At 35.5% G+C, this 21,224-nt stretch overlaps 2 protein-coding genes across 2 annotated transcripts in view; one reads left to right on the top strand and one right to left on the bottom strand.

Moving 5' to 3' along the window:
* LOC114611107 (olfactory receptor 8D2-like) overlaps positions 1-20,282 on the top strand; it is a 21,551-nt gene extending 1,269 nt beyond the window's left edge. The window contains exon 2 of the mRNA XM_028755758.1: positions 20,213-20,282. Coding sequence (XP_028611591.1) covers positions 20,213-20,282 — 70 coding nt within the window. The remainder of the gene's footprint in view (positions 1-20,212) is intronic.
* LOC114611091 (olfactory receptor 8D1-like) lies at positions 14,217-15,143 on the bottom strand. The gene has a single exon (XM_028755735.1). It carries the CDS (start codon positions 15,141-15,143, stop codon positions 14,217-14,219), a length of 927 nt encoding a protein of 308 aa, XP_028611568.1.
* Positions 20,283-21,224: the final 942 nt, after the last annotated feature.

Genomic DNA, 21,224 nt, shown 5'->3' on the forward strand with positions numbered 1-21,224 from the left:
TTGAGAGAGCTATTAAATGAAACATGAGACATTCTCATAGGTTCTTTGAGTGCTTAATTTCCTCGAGAGAAAGTAGTTTTCTGTTTTTGATAAATGATTATATTGTGTTTGATAATAACTGATACATTTCTGTAAATTATCATTCAATGTAGTTCTGTGATAGATCCTGTAATCTTTGTAATTATTTAAGAGTAACAAATTCATGAAAGAGGGGTGCTTATAAATATGAAAATGTTATGATTATAATGACACTCAATTATCATTGGTTGGACAATAAAGATAGCAAACTACGTTTGAAGATAGATATTCCTGAATGTTGTTCACATGAACCAATTCATACACATACTTGTCCAATTACGGCCACAAGATAGAAACTGGAGTTCTGCATGAACACAGCAAGGTATGTCAGCAGCTGCAAGACTTTCAGAATGATTTGAATCTCCTCTTATAACATCTAGAAGTAGAGAAGTGCTGTCCAAGTATCATTTGGGGCCACTTAAAATTAATTTTAAATATCTGTCTGGAGTTGTAACTTAACAAACTCCTGTTAATTTAAGCCCTCATACTTATGGAAATCATTACAACAACTCTAAAATAAATCAAAGCAGTGATCAAGGCAAAGCTGTGTCTGTTTGTCATTATCTTATTCTGAATAGTACTTTCTCTTGCATTCCGTATCTTAATTTATGATGTGTCCATGCAAGAAGAGCTGCTGTTACTGAAGACATATCACTAATTGCACAGATTATACACAATAACAGCATGGATATGGCAAATGTGGGAAAAAATCATAGTGTCCTCAGAATGAAAACAGCTTTTTCACCTACATCTCTTACATTGTGATATCCTGAAATAATTCACTGAAATGCATTCCTCTGAAGAGTACTTCATATTTTCTTCTGATTGTCTGTTTTTTTCAGCTTTGTAATGTTTAACTTGAGTCATGTATGTTGCAGTTTGACAATGTCATGCCAAATATTATTGGATTCATGTTAGTTCTAAAATTTACACTGGTAGTCACTGTAATCAGGAAAAAGTTTAAATACACTTACAGTGTATTTGGTATAATTCTAACACCTTTCTGGATGTTATAAATTTGCATAGTGAGCCTATGAATTTAAAGAATTCTCCTCTGCTCATCCTTAAAGCAGCAGATACTGCTGATAAAATTACCCATTGCCTGAGGTCAGTATTTCTATTTTGGTCAAGCTTCAAACACGACATATATAGCTTGATTATGCTAGCCCGTTTTGTCCTGGGAATAATTTTAATCCTGTACATAATGTTAAAGCTTGTCTTTAACAATATCAACATGTTGGCAGCCAAAGTACATGGTTTGAAACTGAAAATGGACCCCCAGAGAGAGTTATTAAATTAACAGGCTGGCAAACCAAGGATGGGTAAGATTCTGTACAGAACCTTACCAACCTAAGACAGAAATACATTGCTTTTGATAATGCATATTTCATGTTGGGTAAGGAAGGCATTCTTGGTGGAAAGACCTAAGAGAGGCTCAGTCTTGTTCATGAAATAAAAAATGGAGGAGAGGGAGAGAGCTTTTGGGGCTGCTTGGCAAGAATCTGACATGGGCCAAGGACAAGGAAATGGGCTGCTTGGCAGGAATATAACGTTGGACAAGAACAAGGAAGTGGGCTTCAGGCAGGAATATGATATTAGGCTAGAACAAAGAAGTAATTCCAGGCAGAAATCTAAATTTTAGGCTAGAACAAGGAAATAGGTTTCAGACATGAAAATGCCATTGGGCTAGGACAGAGAAGTTGGCTCAGTTACTTTGGTCTTCTGGATAAGCCCTTAGAGAAACAGTGATCATGATCACAGAAATGGTCACAGAATTTTGTTTATTCCCTTGCTTGTTCTTTGGCTATTTGTGTTTATTCTTTTGCTTGTTCCTTGACTATTTGCATGTATTGTATTGCTAGTTCCTCAACCTAGAACTGACCTTAATACTTGCATGTAATTAAAATGGTATAAATGCAAAAGGAGGAGGAGGGATGGCATAGGGGGGTTGTAGGTAGAGGAAATGGGGAAAGGGATGGTGTAGAGGGAAATTTTCCTCACAAGTTGGGAAGAGCTAAGGTGGGAGGAGTAAGGAGAGGAAGAGGAGAAGGAAGAGGAGAAGCTAAAGAGGAGAGATATAGGAGACATGGATTACCATGCATGTATTGAGAACAGTCCTGGGTAACAACTAATATCACGGTTAGATATTCGGACATGCCTCTAATTATGTGAGCATCTTGTTAATTGAGCATTATGAAACTTATAAAGCCTTTGGATAATCATTAAGCATTAGAGTCTCATTTCTAGTGGGTATCACGTGGATGGCAGGATGGTCTGGGCTCAGCCCAACCTTTTGGAGACAGCATGGAACAGTGGTAGAGCCATCTCCCACACTGAAGTCTCATGGATGGCAGGGCTGGTGTCTCTGGCCCCCTGAGCTGGTGGCCTGAATCAAGCAATGGCAAGAATACACCACCACTGCTCGTGGCCACAGGCCTTGTCTAAAACAAGCCAGATTTGGTGCCACCAATTTAAAATATTACTGCAACAGGATGGCATCTGAAATGTAAATAAATAAAATATCCAATAAAAAATAAAAGCAAAAAAGGATTTATTCTCAAAGATTATCAATAAATATACTACCAGTAACAGTTATTACTCTGTTATGTTACAAATATGTGTTATTATTTAGATAAAATTTTGAGTAAAAATTGTTATTTTTTTACAATTATTGTTTATTTGTTATTTTATTTTTTTACATTTCAAATGTTATCCCCCTTCCCAGTTTCCCCTCCACAAACCCCCATCCTCTCTCTCCCTAACCCCTGTCACTATGCTGTGATCCCTGACCCACCCACCCACTCCTGCCTCAGTGCCCTTGCATAACCTTGCTCCAGATCATTGAGCCTCCAGAGGACCAAGGATCTCCACTCCAATTGATTCCAGATAAGGCAATCCATTGCTACATATTCAGCTAGTGCCATAGGTCACCCCACTGGTTGGTTGATGCTGTTATTCTTCCTAGAATTCTTATTTAAAAAAATATTTAGAAAATATAGGTGTTTAAGAAAAGCACCAAATGTAAAATTTACAACAAAGGTTTGATGTAGCATAAAGTGTTAATCTAAATTCCTAAGGGGAAAAAATGAACAAAAATTTAGAACTATTTTAAGGGAAATTGTTCCTGTACCTAACTAACACAATGAAAAGTAATGCTCATAAATTGTCATAATTCTCATAGAGAAAGTAAAATAAATCACATGGTGTATACACCAAGCCATTTTATTTGAGGCACACATAGCAAACTGGGAAAAGATGGCCATAGATGAGGCCTTTCCATCTCTCAGATCCACAAGTATCAGTACTGATTCTCTAACACTCCACTAATCAGAATTTTACTTTTGTATTCAATAAATATTTCAATATTTAGTGATCAGACACTCCATAAATGTTTGTTCATTCAATAAATAGAAAATACTGCTTATATCATATTTCATCTTTAATAAATGCATTTTGAAGTTATTTATTTTACCTTTTTGAGATTACATCACAATTACATCATTTCTCCCTTCATTTTCCTCTTCCCAAACACTACTACATACGTTTCCTTGCTTTGTATCTATTTCATGGCCTTTGTTTTCATTTATTGTTCTTACATAGAGCTGTAGAAGATGAGGATAAGTACAAAGGAGCGGAGATGCATCAGGCCCAATCTGATGATGGATAATAATTTAAATATTGTCAACATCATGTGGCTTTGTTTTTTTAAAGCAATTTATAACCAAATAGACGAATCCTTAGCCAAAGTAACAAAAAGATGGAGAGACAGTATACAAATAAACAAAATTGAAAACGAAAAAGAAGATATAACAACAGACACTTAAGAAATTCAAAGAAACACTGGGCATTACTTCAAAAGCCTGCACTGATAATATTGGAAAATCTTAATGAAATGGAAAGTTTTCTAGACACTTGGGAAGATCAGTTAAACTATTTAAACAGGTGTATAATCCCTAAAGGCACAAAACCCATCATTAAAAGTCTCTCAAACAAAGGAACCCCTGGGGTCAGATGGTTTTTAGTACAAAATTCTACCAAAATTTCAAATAAGAGCTCATAACAACACTCCTCAAACTATTCTACAAAATAGAAACAGAAGGAAAACTTGCCAAAATCATTCTATGAAGCCACAGTCACCCTCATACCTAACCCTCACAAAGACTCAACAAAGAACTTTAGACTGATTTCTCTTATGAACACAGATGTAAAAATGCTCAGTAAAACAGTGTCAAATCACTTGGAATAACACATCAAAGACATAATTTATCATGATCTTACATGGTTCATTCCAGAGATTCAGGATGGATCAAGATATGAAAATCAATCAGTGTTATCTATCATATAAACAAACTGAAAGATAAAGCTCACAAGATCATCTGATTAGAAGCTGAAAATTTTTTTGACTAACACAAGACCCCTCCATCATAAAAGTCTTGAAGTAATCAAAGATACAAGAGCATACCTAAACATAATAAAGGAAATATACAACAAGCCAATAGATAACATCAAATTAAGTGTAAACAAACATAAAGCAATCCCACAAAAATCAGGGACAAGTCAAGGTTTTCAAGTCTCTCCATATTTCTGCATTTTATTACTTGAATTTCAACTCAGAGCAATAATACAACTAAAGGAGATCAAGGGGATACAAATAGGAAAGGAAGAAGTCAAAGTTTCACAATTTGAGGATGATATGATAGTATCCATAAGTACCCAATACTTCTACCAAAGAACTCCTACAGCTGAGAAACATTTCATCAAAATGGCTGGATATAAAATTAACTCAAATAAATAAGCAGCCTATCTTTATATAAATGATAAATGGGCCTAGAAAGAAATTAGGAAAACAACATCCTTTACAATAGCCACTAATAATATAAAATATATTGGTATAACTCTAATCGAGCACGTGAAAGATCTGTATGTAAAGAACTTCAAGTCCCTGAAGAAAGAAACTGAAGAAAATGGAAAGATGTCCCATGATTATGAATAGGTAGGATTAACCTAGGAAAAATGGCCAACTAACTAAAGAAATGTACAGATTCAATGCAATCTCAGTCAAAATTCCAGCACATTTTTTATAAACCTTGAAGGAGCAATACTCACCTTCTTATGGAAAAACAAAAAACCCAGAACAGCCAAAACATTCTGGAACAATAAAAGAACTTAGGAAGGAATCGCCATCCCTGACCTGAAGCTGAACTATAGAGCAATAGTGAAAAAAATAAAAGCCTGCATGGTATTAGTAAAGAAACAGACAAGTTGATCATTGGAATAGAATTCAAGATCCAGAAATAAGCCCATAGACCTATGAAAACCTGATTTGTCATAAAGAAGCCAAAACCATATAATGGAAAAAAGAAAGCATCATCAATAAATGGTGCTGGTCTAATTTGATGTCTACATGTATAAGAATGAAAAGAGATCTATACCTATTACCCTGAAGAAAACTCAAGTCCAAGTGGATAAAGAACCTCAACATAAATCTAGTTACATCAAATCTCATAGAGGAGAAAGCAGAAAATACCTTTAAATGCATTGGCACAGGAGATGATTTCCTGAACAGAGCACCAATGGCTCAGGCTTTAAGGTCAAGAATTGATAAATAGGACCTCATTGAAACTGCAAAGCTTCTGCAATACAAAGGACACTGTCAATGGGACAAAACATCAGCCTACATTTTGGAAAATAATCTTCATCAACCCTACATCTGAAATTAGACACCAACAACTGTTGAACTGTAGCATGTGCATGAGGGCATGGGTCCTGTTGGGTTGAGTTGTATGTCCTTTGTCTGTTGCCCCACAGGGCTGTGGCTGTGGCTACAGGAGGCAGAGATGCAGGGATTTGATTGTGTTCTCTTCACGCTATGCTAGGCAGACATTGGGCTGTGAGAAGCAGCAGGGTTCTGTTCTGTGGGTGGAGGGAACACAGTCTGAGGTCCCCCGGTGGCAGAGCTCTTGGGTTAGAGGTCCCTGACCCAAGATAGCTGGGAACTGATTGGTTTTCAGCCCTTAGGCACTCAGGCACCTCTGAGAGGCTGTGGGAGTAGGGGGACATACTGGCTGAATCAATTCTCTTGGCTGAGAATCCATGGGTGGAACATAGAGAGGTCATTGGTAGGAGGTTAGAAGGCAGCTTGGTAGTTGAAAAGCATCTCCATCATTCCCCATGGTGGGCCCTAAAGAAAAGAGGTAATCCATGATATTAAAATTTTGTTGTCATGGCAGAAAATGGACGAAGCTATATCTCTTATTCTCAGAGTTGGCCTGAGGTAAAATACCTCTTGCCAGGAGGAGGGTCTGGAAAGGAATGTTTAACTGGCTACACCCTCTGGCCTTTAGGTATCTCATAAATATGGAGATGTGTGGAGGCTGTGCAATGTGTCACAACCTCTACCTGTGCTATGTGACAGATGACAGCAAAGCTCTCTGTGGGAGTGTCTATAGCTATGTGAAAGGAGCCAGGGGCCCAGGAGCAAGGCCAAACTCCTACCATCCATGGAGGGTTTCCAGAGTTCAAGGCCAACTCGACCAGGTATCCAGTTGCCTCTCACAACCCCACAAACAACTCAAAAAGTCCTATTAGAAATGTGATGTGGAGCTAAACAAAGAATTGCCAAAGGAGAAATCTCAAATAGATGAGAAGCACTTAAGTGTACAAAATGTTGCTTTGTGGTTACAGATACTTTGCTTGCACACAGGCTGTGTTCTCACTCTGCTCCTTCCTAAAATGCTCCTTTTTTGCCTTATTTTTGTGATTGTAAATTTATAACAGTATTTCTCTCTTTTTCATCCTTTCCAACATTCTTTTTTTATTGGATATTTTATTTACATTTCAGATGTTATCCCCTTTCTCCATCTCCCTCTCCCAGGAACCCCCTATCTTATTCTCCCTTCTCCTGCTTCTAAGAGGATGTGCCACCTATCCAACCACTCCGACCTCCCTACCCTCGAATTCCCCCACACTGGGGCTTACAGCCTTCATAGAACCAAGGATCTCCTCTCCCACTTATGCCCAACAAGGCCATCTCCCCTACATATACAACTGGAGCCATGGGTCCCTCCCTATGTGCTCCCAGGCTGGTGGTTTAGACTTTGGGAACTCTGGTTGGTTGATAGTGTTGCTCTCCCCATTGGGCCACAAACTCTTTCAGCTCCTTCATTCTTCTCTCTAACTCCTCCATTGAGAACACCATGATCAGTTCAATGGTTAGCTGTGAGCATTTGCCTCTGTATATATATCAGGCTCTGTGTATATATCAGGCTCTGGCAGACCTCCAAGGAGATGGCTATACCAAGCTCCTTCCTGTCAGCATGCACTTCCTGGCATCCACATCAGTATCTACCTTTGGTGACTGCACATGTGATGGATACCCAGGTGGAATGGTTTCCAGATGGCCCCTCCTTCAGTTTCTGTCCCACACTTTATCTGCATATTTGCTCCCATGAGTATTTTGTTACTCCTTCTAAGAAGGACCGAAGCACCAACTATTTGATTCTCTGGAGTCTAACTTCTTGAGTTCTCTGTATATTTTGGATATTAGTTCTCTATTAGATATAGAGTTGGTAAATATCTTTTCCCAATCTGTGTATTGCCATTCTGTTCTGTTGACTGTGTTCTTTGCCTTACAGAAGCTTTTCAATTTTATGAGGTCTCATTTGTGGATTGTTGATGTTAAAGCATAAGCCATTGGTGTTATGTTTAGGAAATTTTCCCATGTGCCTATGTGTTCGAGGCTCTTCCACACTTTCTCTTTTATTTGATTCAGGATATCTGGTTTTATGTGGAAGTCATGGATCTACTTGGACTTGAGCTTTGTACAATGAGATAAGAGTGGGTCAATTTGCATTCTTCTACATGCCGGCAGCAAGTTGAATCAGCACCATTTGTTGACAATGCTATCTTTTTTCCACTGGATGGTTTTAGCTTCTTTGTCAAAGATCAAGCGGCCATAGGTGTGTGAGATCATTTCTGGGTTTTACCCAGGATATCTTGATGACAGCATGTATCCTGTTATGTAGCTTACTAGTCATCATCATCATTAATTTATGATTAATAATTTAGTCATCATCAGTCATTAATACTATTATAATTATTACTGAATTGCTACCTAATTTTAATTTGCTTGTTTATCATCTAATGTGCTACTATGTTGTCAGGAAACTCTGTGAATCTTCCTCTGGATTTTATAGGTTTCTCTCTTTAGTCCCCTGCATGCTTAACTGCTCAGTATTCTTCTGTGTCTTTCATGATTTCAACATGGAAAAAATTTAATTTTCATGTAGCTTACTTTGTTTTATTTGAAGAAAAATCATGAATTGCCTTTGTGATGTCTGAAACGAAGGTCATAAGAAAATATGTCTGTTAATATCTACAGGTACATTCAGAATTTGCATTTAATCTATAATATACATAAGTGTATCTTGTTTCCACTGTTTGACATGGATCTAGAAAAACTGGCTTTTGATTTTTGTTTTCTATATAATGGTTCAGTTGTTCCAAAAGAAATATTGAAAATGCCATTCTTTGGATAGTTTTTTGTTATTATCCATGTACAATATTTTTCATGTATTTTCTACATTATTTTACACAAAATTATACACATATACAAGAAAATAGATTCTGTTTTTTGAATTATCTATTTGATCCTGATGAAATATGTCTCTACCTTCATCTGAGCACATGAACTTAATAAAACAATGCTAAAGTAAGATTTAAATCCAGAAGTGTTAGCTTTAACATTTTGTTTTGTATATAAAAGGGAGAAATGATTAACTGTATTTAATTATAATAAAAATGAAGAAAATTTCCCCTCAATTATGATTCTTTGCTTTAGTATAGCCTGTAGAATTAACTTGTTATTATCATTAAATAATCATATATGTTTCAAATTGACATTTTATTGATTATATGGTTTAATTTGTAAAAAGAAAATTCTTAGCAAATTGTGTTTTTCAATTCATGAAAATATGATTTTTTTCCAATTATAAGTGTCTTTTCTGAGTATTTTCTGCAAAAAATAAAAGTTGTTTAAAATGTACCGAGAATATACACATTTGGCTATCTGGCTTTTCAAAGCAATTTAAATGAATGATTCATGCACTTTTTAAATCTTTTTTGGTTTCTACATCTGTGTGTGCCTGTGGGAGTGGACATTGGAGGACAACTTGAGGGAATGGATTGTCTCTCTCCATTATGTGGCACCTGTAGATTGAATCCATGGCGTCAGTGTAAGAAGCAAGGGCTTTTATGCCATGAGCTACCAGGCTGGTCAATCTATCTTCCTTAAAGGAGAGGTTCTCAGCCTTCCTCATGCTGCAGACTTTTAATACAGTTCCTCGTGTTGTGGAGACCCCCGACCATAAAATTATTTCATTGCTATTGCATAACTATAACATTGCTAGTGGTGTGAATCATAATGCAAATATCTGAGATGCAGGAAATCTCGTATGTAACCCTTACTACTGTTTTAGAGTGTATATAATGCTTCTGCTATAACTGGTACTACTTATTTTAATATCTTTCTTTGTTTAAAGAAATGCTGGGTATTTTCTGATCTTATTGTTTTTCTAATTCAACTATTAATTGCTAAAGGCTTTTTGTGGGTTCTTTGAGATTTATTTACAAAAATTCAATTTTTTTTTAAAACCTCCTCTCACATTTGGCTTTCTGCTTAGTCCACCCAATATCTTATTAAATGTATCTATTTTTTAAGCATTCGGTATATTTTCAATGCCAAATTTCTGTCTACTTAAGTGTGATGTGTATTTCTATTGAGGAAGTCTGTCCTTCCATTCATTTGATATATCCATCTCCCTACCCATACTGCATGGAACACTCTAATAGATATTTTAATATTAAAAATAATATCTGCGTGATAGCAGAGTTAATATCTGGGAATTGATTGTGTTTTCTTATTTGCTTGGAAGATTGCACTAAATATACTTCTAGGAATGGAGTATTCTTTGGGAGTTTTTCTCCTTTTCTTTTTCTGCTTCCTATTGCTTAGCAAAGTTCTTGATAAAATGATTGGTTTCTACCTAAAATCTTAAATATAATTTTTGGCAAAAAAGGGAAACTCAATATGAGTAAATAACAAATCAAGTTTGAACTTTAATTCAACTCAGCAAAAACTAAAATTCCTCAATTATACTAATATGTGTTTATTGCCTTCATGGATTTTTTTTTCTTGATGTAGCTCATCTCCTATAATGTAGGCATATTTGGCAAACATAAAACCAACAAATGTATGAGTGAAATCCTTGGCTTGACTCTAGTGTTTGTCTTGGAGGTCAGTGCTCTGCTTTTAAATCATCCATTATCAAAGTTATGAGGTGATTTCAGCAGTGATTTAATTTATCTTGCTGAGAATGACACACAAAGAAGATGTGAAATCATGCTTCATTTCCTGTTTTTGTCTTAATACACCTATCCTCTAGTGAAGAGATGGCTCAGCCATTAAATGCTAGACTCACAACCAAATATGAAAAATTTCAAAAGGAACTTATTAAAAGAAAAAATAGCATATAAGCAATATTATCTATTTAGTTGACAAATAAAGCTTCATGGATGCTCAGTCTCTAGATAGTATAGTGAATTAAGGACGCAAAAATGTTGACTAATGAAGTATTAGAGAACAAGTAGTGATACTGGGTGAATCACAGAGATGGCAAGGCCCAGTCTAAGGCCAACTTGCCCCACTCGCCTCATGTAGGCCCCAAATAAAATTGCTTGGCTTTCTATCGTGTGATTAACTTTACATTCCCTGTCACGACATATGAGCATATTTTCTCTCTTAGTAACTTGTGTAAAATAACAATGCCCCTTAATTTTTAAAAAATATTTTATTAAGATAATTTTCTTAGAAATTTAGATGAAGGTTTTTTGATACATCAATCCTCTATCCTAGATCTCGATTTGGTGATTTTTTTTAATTTATTATTATTATTTATTTGGATCTTACCTGTGTTGTTGTTGTTGTTGTTGTTTTTTTTAAATCAAATCGTAGTTTTTACTTATTGACACAGTGGTTACAAACACAGAAAGCCAGGACATGGGGAAGGGGATGACACTGGAGTGTGGGTGTTCAGGGGGAGTACAGATATCTTTCAGAACAGGGTATCGGCTGAGTGAAGGTTCAGGGGACAGGTCACTATAACCCTGCCTATGATTCACTTGTCCTTATCTAAATTGGTACTACCCGCCAAGGCTACCTATTTACAAGGTCTATTACTACTCAGGGCTACCTATTTACAAGGTCTATGACTACTTAGGCTGGTAAATTTCCACAAACACTGCCTGTTTACGATAGCTTATAGCCATCTGTTTCAGTGTTTTTCCACAGAGACCCAAGACTGTGTTAGCATGTATGTATGTTAGGCCTACTGCTGATTTTAGGCCTATGGCCTGACCTCCAATAATTGAAGGAGACCTTGTAATGGCTCTGATCCTCCTGTTGTTGTCCAGTGAGGCATGAGGGCCATACCCAGACTGATGTCTTTTTCCTGGAGAGGGGATACTTTTGACATCAACTCCTATGCAGTCAGGCTTGTCCCTCAGGGAACCCAGAGAGATATTTTTAACTATTATTTATATTCCCTTGTAGTGCTTAGCCTCGCAGCCTAAGCAAGAATTCAGATCACCAGTCAGAAGGGGTTCTAGGTGGCCCCTCTCTGCTTGATCTAGGGGCAGAAGTCCCCTCTTTTAGGTTGGGTATAGATGGGTTTTGGGAACACCCTGGATAGAGTAACAACCTCATCTTGAGTCTCGTGGTCCTCCATAGCTAACTTAGGATAATGTATCTGAATAGGTTATGCTACCAAATTATCTATCTGTCGTTTCACAAAGTTAGTCAGCCTATTTAAGGCCCAGGGACAAAAAGAAATAAGCAAAAATAACCATTTGGTGATATTCTGAAGCACCTAAATTCCCCTAAATTTTGCAAAACCAAGAATTCTGATGAAAATTTTTATCAGAATAAGAACACATATTTTATAACATAATAGAGTCATTATTGTTATTGGTAGTATATTTATTCATAATGTAGGAGAATAAATCCTAATTTACTTTAATCATAACAAATCACACAGATACAAGTGTGGTATCCTGAATGAATCATTCCTGAGTTTATTATTAGTTGGTGTTATTTATAGAAACAGGACTGTAGGACAAAATATGAGCATAAAGTACATAGAACAGTTTTTTTCATATTTTATCACTGGAGAAGCAAATTTGAAAACATAGACTGTACATACATTAAAGCTAATAAAATTTAAAACATAAAATCAATTTTTCCTTTAAATATAGACCAACTGTAACTTTTATCCATAAGTGTTAAAAGTTTAAAATTTACCTCATTCAGAAGCAGCTTGGAAGTTAGATGAATGATTAAGAGACAACTTAACAAGTATTTCAACTAGATATTTGTTTAATTTGTATATATATATATATATATATATATATATATATATATATATATACATATAACCATAACACTATGAAACTGATAGAGTCTTCATTTGTAATAGAGTAAAAGACCCTGGTGTTCACCGTTTCCTAAGAGAATACACTGTAAAGTTCATACATACATTAGTATTCTAAACAATAAAAATGGATTTATAGATAAATATATAAATGTTTAGTTTAGATAAAGAAAAGAGAAGCACATATTAATACAATATTTATTTAAATGAAGTGATAGAACTGCCAATCTCCAGTGCACTATGACAGTGTGAAAATCAGCTATTGACTATGGGCAAAGGTCAAAAGAAGAGTCATTAAACATCGTCAACTATTTGTCATTTTGACGGCAGCAATAGTTACAAACCTTATAAATGTGTCCAAAGTAATTTTTGTGCTTCTTACATATGTGCAGTTTCAGGTACTACAACTTACCCTGGATAAATTTGTGTATGACAATGTTTCTCAAAATTAAAAATGAATTTTTAGAACCATAAATATTACTATGGGGATTTTGTTAGTGTTTTGTCAACTTTGTAAACTAATTGTAAAATATATTTTGAGTCATTCTATTCAAGTATTAAGTTTTCCCTTGTTCAAGTCTACTTTTGGATCCATTGGTAGTACTTGAGTTTTCTCTGATAAATCTTTTACTCTTTTTGTTCAGTGCATGCACATATATCCTGTAATCTCCTCATTACTTGACAGTGACAATTTACAAGTTATAGCTCATTATATTTTTTTACTGAATTCTGAGTGTCAATTTTTTTCTCTTGACTTCTTACTGAAGTCTTCAGTTATTTTTATCACTGATTCTCTATGGTTTTTTAAACAAGACCTTATATTATGTGGAATTAAAAATAACTGTTTTCCTTCTCTCCTCACTCTTACACTCCAGGGAATTTCTTAAAACACAACTAATTGAGTAAAAATTTAAAATTAATGATAATAAGTCACAATGAGATTGGTACATTCTTACTTTACCTTGTTTTAGCATAAGTAGTTATTGACGAATTAGAGTCAAGACCAAACAAAAATCAAGGATCTTGAATACGTTGAATAAAATATATATATACATATATATATATATATATATATATATATATACATGTGTGTGTGTGTGTGTGTGAAATCACATTGAGCAGAAGCTGCAGACTGAAACTGCAATTGTTTCTGCAACTTTTTGTTTTCTGTTATGCTCTCGATTTCCTTGTGCATTTGTTTTGTCCTCTCATGGATGAATGTATGAAAACACAATCCAGTTCCAAGTTTATAAACATTCAATATCATTGAGCAGCCTTCTACTATCACATTGTAGATTTTCTTTAAAAAAAATTTACTTTGGCAGTTTCATATATGTGTATTATGCATTTGATTCTTCTTAAGTTCAGCCTTTTTATCTCCTTCCTTCTCTTTTTATTTAAACTCTCCCTTTTTATTTTAATCTTTTTCTCACTGTCTATGCAGGTTTCTGTTCCCTGGTTATGACAAGTATATATGTGTCCTTGGGGTTAGAGACTCTACCGATTTACTACTTGACTAAAATACAGAATGTTCTGAGATTAATCCCAATTCCATAATATTCATCCTATATATTTCAAGAAAATAAAAATAGAGAGAACATATTTTCATTAGAACAATTCACTTCTCCATCTATCATTTGAGAAAAGTAAGGCTTACTTCCCTATTGAGAATCTGCCTAATGCTTTCTTCACATCCTTGTTCCTCAAACTATATATCAATGGGTTCAGCATAGGGATCACTGTGGTATAGAACACAGAAGACACCTTCTCTTGCTCCAGAGAGTTACTTGAAGAAGGCTTGAAATACATGAAGGTGATAGAGCCAAAGAAGATCCCCACAGCCATGAGATGAGAGCTGCAGGTTCCAAATGCTTTGGACCTGCCCTTTGATGACTTGATGTGCAGGATGCTGCAGAAGATGAAGACATAAGAGATGGCAACAGCTAAGGTAGGTACCAATGTGTTGAACCCTCCAATAATAAATAAAAGAAGTTCATTGAGACGTGTGTTGGAACAGGAAAGGCTCAGTAGGGGGAGAACATCACAGAAGTAATGGCTTATGATGTGGGATTTACAGAAGTTCAACTTCATCATAGCACTTGTATGTGCCAAGGCAGAAAAAATGCCTAAGATGAAGGCAACCAACACTGACAGTGAGCAGAGTCTAGAGGACATGATCACACTATACAGCAATGGTCTGCAGATGGCCACATAACGATCATATGCCATGACAGTCAGGAGGTAACCCTCAGCCACCACAAAGACAACAAATAGAAAAAGCTGTGCCATGCACTCAGAATAGATAATCACATTTTTCTTCCCAAGAAAGTTCTCCAGCATTTTAGGTGTAATGACAGTGGAATAGCAGAGATCAACAAAGGATAAGCTTCTGAGGAAATAGTACATGGGTGTGTGCAGCAGTGGGCTGACTGTGATGAGCAGGATCATGCCCAGGTTCCCCACTACTGTAAGCACATAGATGCCCAGGAACAGAAGGAAGAGGGGCAACAGGAGCTCAGGCTGCTGTGTTAATCCCACCAAGACAAACACAACTGCTGCAGAATGATTCCCAGTTTCCATTATTTCAAAATTTCTGCAGAAATAGAAAATAAGTCTTAGTGTAGAGAAATGCCAGAGTGGGGAGGTGGGAGTGGGTGGGTAGGGGAACACCCTCATAGAAGCAGGGGGAAGGAGGAAGTGATAGTGGGATTCCAGGGAGAAATTGGTAAAAGGGATAACATTTAAAATGTAAATAAAGAAAATATCCAATAAAAAATAAGTTAAGTCTTTAGTGTAGTACCATACAACCATGATTATGCCTGACCTCATATAAAAAAGTTATATGAGGGAAGACCTTAAGTCCTCTTCAAGATGAAACCAAAGTTTCAAAGAGAGATTAGAAAAGTGTCAAGGTATTGTTTTATTCTGTGAATATAGATCACAAAATAAAGTGCTTCTTTAATGAGTTAAAAACATTTACCTCCTGTATTTAGCAGCAAATTATTTTTTTCCTTACAGGTGATAATTTTTCTGCTACAAAGGGTTTTGTTTCTTTTTTCTGAAAACGAAAAGTAGAAATTCTGTATGTATTTGCTCATGCATTTAACTACGCAACTCAAGGAACTCAGATATGATTATGGTGGATGTGAGGCCAGTTTTGGCTACATAGTGTCTAGTATTATAATATCAATCTGGCATCTATTTTTAAAACCTTTCTCTCTCTCTCTCTCTCTCTCTCTCTCTCTCTCTCTCTCATACACACACACACACACACACACACACACACACATTCACACATACACAAAAGCTCTGGGGAACAACAAAACAAATTTTTCTTGAAATAAATCTGGCAATAATAAAAAGGCAAAACGATTGTGGAAGATTCTAGCACTTTTTCTCTGTTTCTTTACATACAAGTACTTTCAAAATACTCACATACAAGGAAATGATGAAGTCTCATTCATATTGCGTTGAAAATACTTTTGTTTTCTCTTTTTTTAATATCAAACTGCAGGGAGGTAGACATGTACTTGTGCAGCATTCATTGAGTCTCTCCAGGAAGGAAACTGTTCCTAACCAGAATACCCAACCACCTCCTTGATCCCTACAATGCTGGGAAAAACTGCTACTCAGCTGTTTCTCCATGGTGCTACACAGCCTCCTGTGTAGTACAGTTGCTTTCCCCAGACTTCAAAAGGAGAGTTTCCCTCTACTCAACCATTCTCAAAAGTATCAGCTGCTTAATATGTTAATTATAAGCTAAAAATTCCATTACTCATGAAGCCCTCCCCCTAAAATAATGGACAATCATTACAAGCAAGGAGCAGCATAACCATTTGCTCCTGAATATGCTCAAAAAAGCCTGTAACTATGAATTTGATCCTTTCAATAACTGATGCTCACAGTGGTTTGAACCTCAAACTAAACAAAGAGAAGCATGTGCTACATTTCTTCCCTTAAGAAATATCACAGTCTAATGAGTCCAGTCTTTTCTAGTTTGAATTGCTTTTCTCATGGAGCCAGTATAATTGACAGCATGTGTTGTCAAATACAATTATTTCTTCCATTTAGAAATGACTGCTGGAGATAATGGCTGGCCTCCTCCTTCCTTCTTCCCCTCCTACTCTCCTACTCATTCTTCCTCATACATAACATATTCATTTTTTTTTTTTACTTACATTATAACATTGAATTCTTTAGGACACTTGAAAGATTATGTATTTCTAAAGAAGAAATCAAAGTTAGAAATTTAAGAATAGATTCAACACTTGAATAAAGACTGTGTGGTTCCAGAACAACACTTTTACCAGTTTTACATAAGAGATTGTTGATATTTTCCTGATATTTATCATCTGAATTACCACAAATCTGAGCAGATGACAGACTGTCAGTGTGAGTCATTTTAGATGACAAATGATGGTCCAGATTTCTAAAGCTTCCCTGAAATGCAATTGTATATGATGTACAAGATGAAAGGCATGGGCCTCATTGAAGTGATAACCTGAGCATGGAACTGATTCTTGAGAGGCTTAAAACAACATGAGTCTAATTCCAACAAAGAGTAATTTATCTCAAAGTGTTATCTAATTTCTAGAAAACTAGGTCTTGGAAAAATATAAAAAAGGGAAAATAGATGTGTCTGGCTTTAATAAAGCTTATCAAAAGGGAGATAAAATTTTTGGAAAATAAAGCAAAACAATATTCTTACAAAGCATTCTGCAAGGAAAATAAGCTCTGTGTGAATAGCTTTGATATATATTTCCTACAATATAGTCTTCTAATGATCATTGAAGACAAAGAACAAAACCAACAAACAGGTAATTATAATTTCAAGTGAGGGTTTCCATAGTCCTCTCATGGAGAGTTAGAGTGAACATGAATGTATTGAAATCATTGAATAATTTGCACCTGGAAATACAGTTGTCCATACTATCAATTTTTTCCCATATTTTGGGGGGGGCAAAAAAGAGAAATTAGATTAAAACACTGAAATGATGGATAGATTCAGCAGCAATAAGGGCTTCATTTCAAAGGCTGACTTCATTGTTGACGAGTACAACACTTTGGACAAATCATTTGGTGAATTTTAATGTGAAGTGAGGATGAGAATACAATGCCCTAAGAATTCCTATGACAAACCATACCATGATTGTAAACTTTCAATATATACCTGTAAGCAATACTTAATATACATTTAAAAACTTGAATGTGGTCATACAGTTTGAAGTTGTGGAAATACAACAGCTTGGAATTAGGAATATATATTTGTGTATTTCTTCTTCATCCCAAACACTTAACCTAAGTGTGGGTGATGAAAATATATTAACATTTAACAATATTTGGATTTTATACATTTTCTAAGTTTGGAAGATCAGATTGAGGTTAGAAGTACACAGCACTATTCTGGAAGTCTGGGAGAAATTATGAGACCGACTCTATCTTGTAGGGTATATTTGGGCTAGTGCTTCTGAGGTCAGGATGAAGCTAAGAAGGGATACATTATGTGAATAGATTAATGATCTATCTCCTCAGGGTCTGAAATAATTCCTTCAAGATAAACAAGAAGCAAGAATTCCTGTTCACCAAGAGATATATTTAAGATTATTTTGTTACTTGTTCTTTCTCTTTTGGAGATGTGTGTAGGTTAATGTGTAAGATACATTAAATAAATACATTATTATGAGATAGTCCTCATAAAAACATGCTGCAGAATGTTTTAGGAAATTAAATGCTTAGAGTTCTGTATTCCTGGTCAGGTTCCTTTACCACAGCTGGTTAAATTTGAACTGGGAATCATTCCTTCAGATTTTGTGAAACAGTCATAAAAAACTAACTACAAAAAAATGACAGAAAAATATTAGCATCTGGAGAAAATAGTGAAACAAATACACCCAGGTAAAGCTGTGATGGCGCATGTGAATAAACATGATTGCTATGCAAACTTAACCTCTAGAAAATATATTGTTGTTATAAATGATACTGGGCACTTACCTAAGTCCTTCACATAAAACGAAGTTCTTATAAATTGATTGGATACTTGTTCATGTAACAGAAAATTATCATGAAGTTCAAAGAAATGCCTCCTGCTTTCTTACATATGTTGTGTCAAGATCTAATTTACCACTTTTTGGCTCTCATGAATTATCAAGACTTACCTAATACAATAAACTAGTAGTGTTCTAAAGCAGATCACTTCTAGCTTCCCAGAACCTATAATTATGAATGTGTTGTGACATGGGATTTATTAGCAATACCAAACACTCATATGTTCACCAATCCCCTATAGTCTCTAGCAGTTAAGAACAGCCTCCAAGAATGACTTTTGGGCCTATGTTACCATCTGTCCCAAGAGTAATGATGATGGCTGGAAAGAAAGTCGCTATTATGTATTAACAAGTCATCTATGAAAGTGATCTATGAAGAAGTCTTCCTTAGGAGTTTATCTTCTTTTCTCAATCTGTTACCAATTGCTGAGCAAAATCCTTAATAAAATAAATTCTTTTCTACCTAAAATCTTAGTTACAATCTTTGGCAGTCAAAGTCAATGTAAATATATCCAAATCAAGATCAGAGTTTGGTCTAACTCAGCAAAACAAGCAATCAAATACACAAAAACCAGTCAATTATGCCAATAAACTTTTATTGCCTTCATGGTTTTGTTTTTCTTTTCAATACATATTTGCTTCTGTAACATAAAGTTATTTGATATACATAAAACCAACATACTCATGAGAGAAATTCTTGGTTTGATTTCAATACTTGCATCTTGGAGGTCTGCACTGTGGTTTGAAGTCAGCTATTCTCAAAGCTATGGTGAATTTTTCCGTGGTGACTCAGTTTATCCTGCTGGCAATTTGGGTCTGGAGATGATGCTCAGTGTTCTGTGTTTTGTGTTTATACATCTTCCCCATAGTGGAGAACTTGATCATACTCGTTGCAATTGTCTTCTCTACTCAACTCCACAAACCCATCTTCTTCTTTTATCTGCTGTCAGTGTGTGACATAGCTTTCACTTCTGTGACCCCTCCCAAGATGGTGTTCTACTGCTCCAGAAATAGCAGAGCCATCTCCTACACAGCCCTGTATGCTAGATCTTCTACCGTTTCCTGGGTTGTACTGAATGTTTCATGTACCCAGTGATGGCCTATGACTGCTTTATTTCCATATGCCACTATCTAAGATACTCAGTAAACATGAACCACAAATAGTGTGCAATCCTGGCTTTGAATACATTATTTTACAGGTATATTCTGCCTATATCCCTGAAAAATTTCACCCTACAGTTGCTCTCCTGGTCCCAATGAGTTGGGTTACAATTTCTGTCATATTCCCGTGATGCTAAACATGACTTGTGCAGACATATCAGCCCTGAAGATGGTGGGGATCATCAGTAGGGGCCTGATGCTGCTAATATGCTCCCTCCTCACTCTAAACTCCTACAGCTAAATTCTCTGCTTCATTCTGCTGATCTACTCAGCTGAGGGCCAACATAAACCCTCCTCCACCCAGAGTAACCATATCACTACCATTCTCCTAACCTTTACCCCAGTGGTCCTTATATAGCTCCAGCCTACCTCCAATCCCTGGCTTAATGCAGCTGTTCCAGTAATCAATAATCTGATTTCCCCCATGCTGAATCCTTTGATCTGTAGCCTCAGAAATAAGGAAGTAAAATGTTCTCGGAAAAAAAGTGCTACAGCAAGTGCTGACTTTGTCTGAAAATGTACAAAGAACATAGCATATTTAGTATATAGAAGAAGTGATTCATTTTACTTTGTCATAATTTATGATCATTTTTTCCATCAGTAATTGGGTATAATTACAATTTCCCTTAAAATATTTTTTTTTAATTCTTGATAAATTTTTTTTCTTAGAAATTTAGATGAAGGCTTTTTCACACATCAAGCCTTTACTCTAGATCTGTCATTTGGTGCTTTCATCAAGAGCCTACATGCCTCCAAATTTCTGTAAATATAAGAAAGCCTATGAAAAATTTTATCTCAATGATAACACATATTTTGTAACATAACACAATCATCATTGTCATTGGTAGTATATTTACGGATGATGCAGGAGAATAAGTCATATTTGACTTTAATCAAAGCAAATCATATCAATAACTAATATTTCAACAGATATCAGTAGGATTCAGTGAGTGAACCACTCTCTGATTGCATTATTAGTGAGTGTTATCTATATAAGTAGAACTGGTCAGATGAAATATGAACATTAAGCATATGAAGACTCTTTTTTATCTTTTATCACTGAGAAATGCAAATAAAAACAGAAAATATGCATATATTAAAAGTGGATAAAATTAAAATAAGCACAAAATCGAGTTTCAGCTTTAAAAATAGACCAAACGTAACTCATCAGTAAGTGTTAAAAATTTAAAATTTACCTCATTGAGAACCAGATTGGCAGTTTGATGAACAGCTAAGAGCTCATTTAACATGATGTGCAAGTATTTCAACTAGTTATTTGTTTAAATTTCACACACACACACACACACACACACACACACACACACACACATACACACACACACACACACACATATATATATATGTCATACTAACATTGTAGAACTGATAGCATATTTATTTGTAATAGACTAAAAGACCCTGTATCATCAATAACAACATGAATACACTGTCATAT

The sequence above is a fragment of the Grammomys surdaster genome, unplaced genomic scaffold, assembly GCF_004785775.1.
Source record: "Grammomys surdaster isolate TR1022 unplaced genomic scaffold, NIH_TR_1.0 126086, whole genome shotgun sequence".
Lineage (NCBI taxonomy): Eukaryota > Metazoa > Chordata > Mammalia > Rodentia > Muridae > Grammomys > Grammomys surdaster.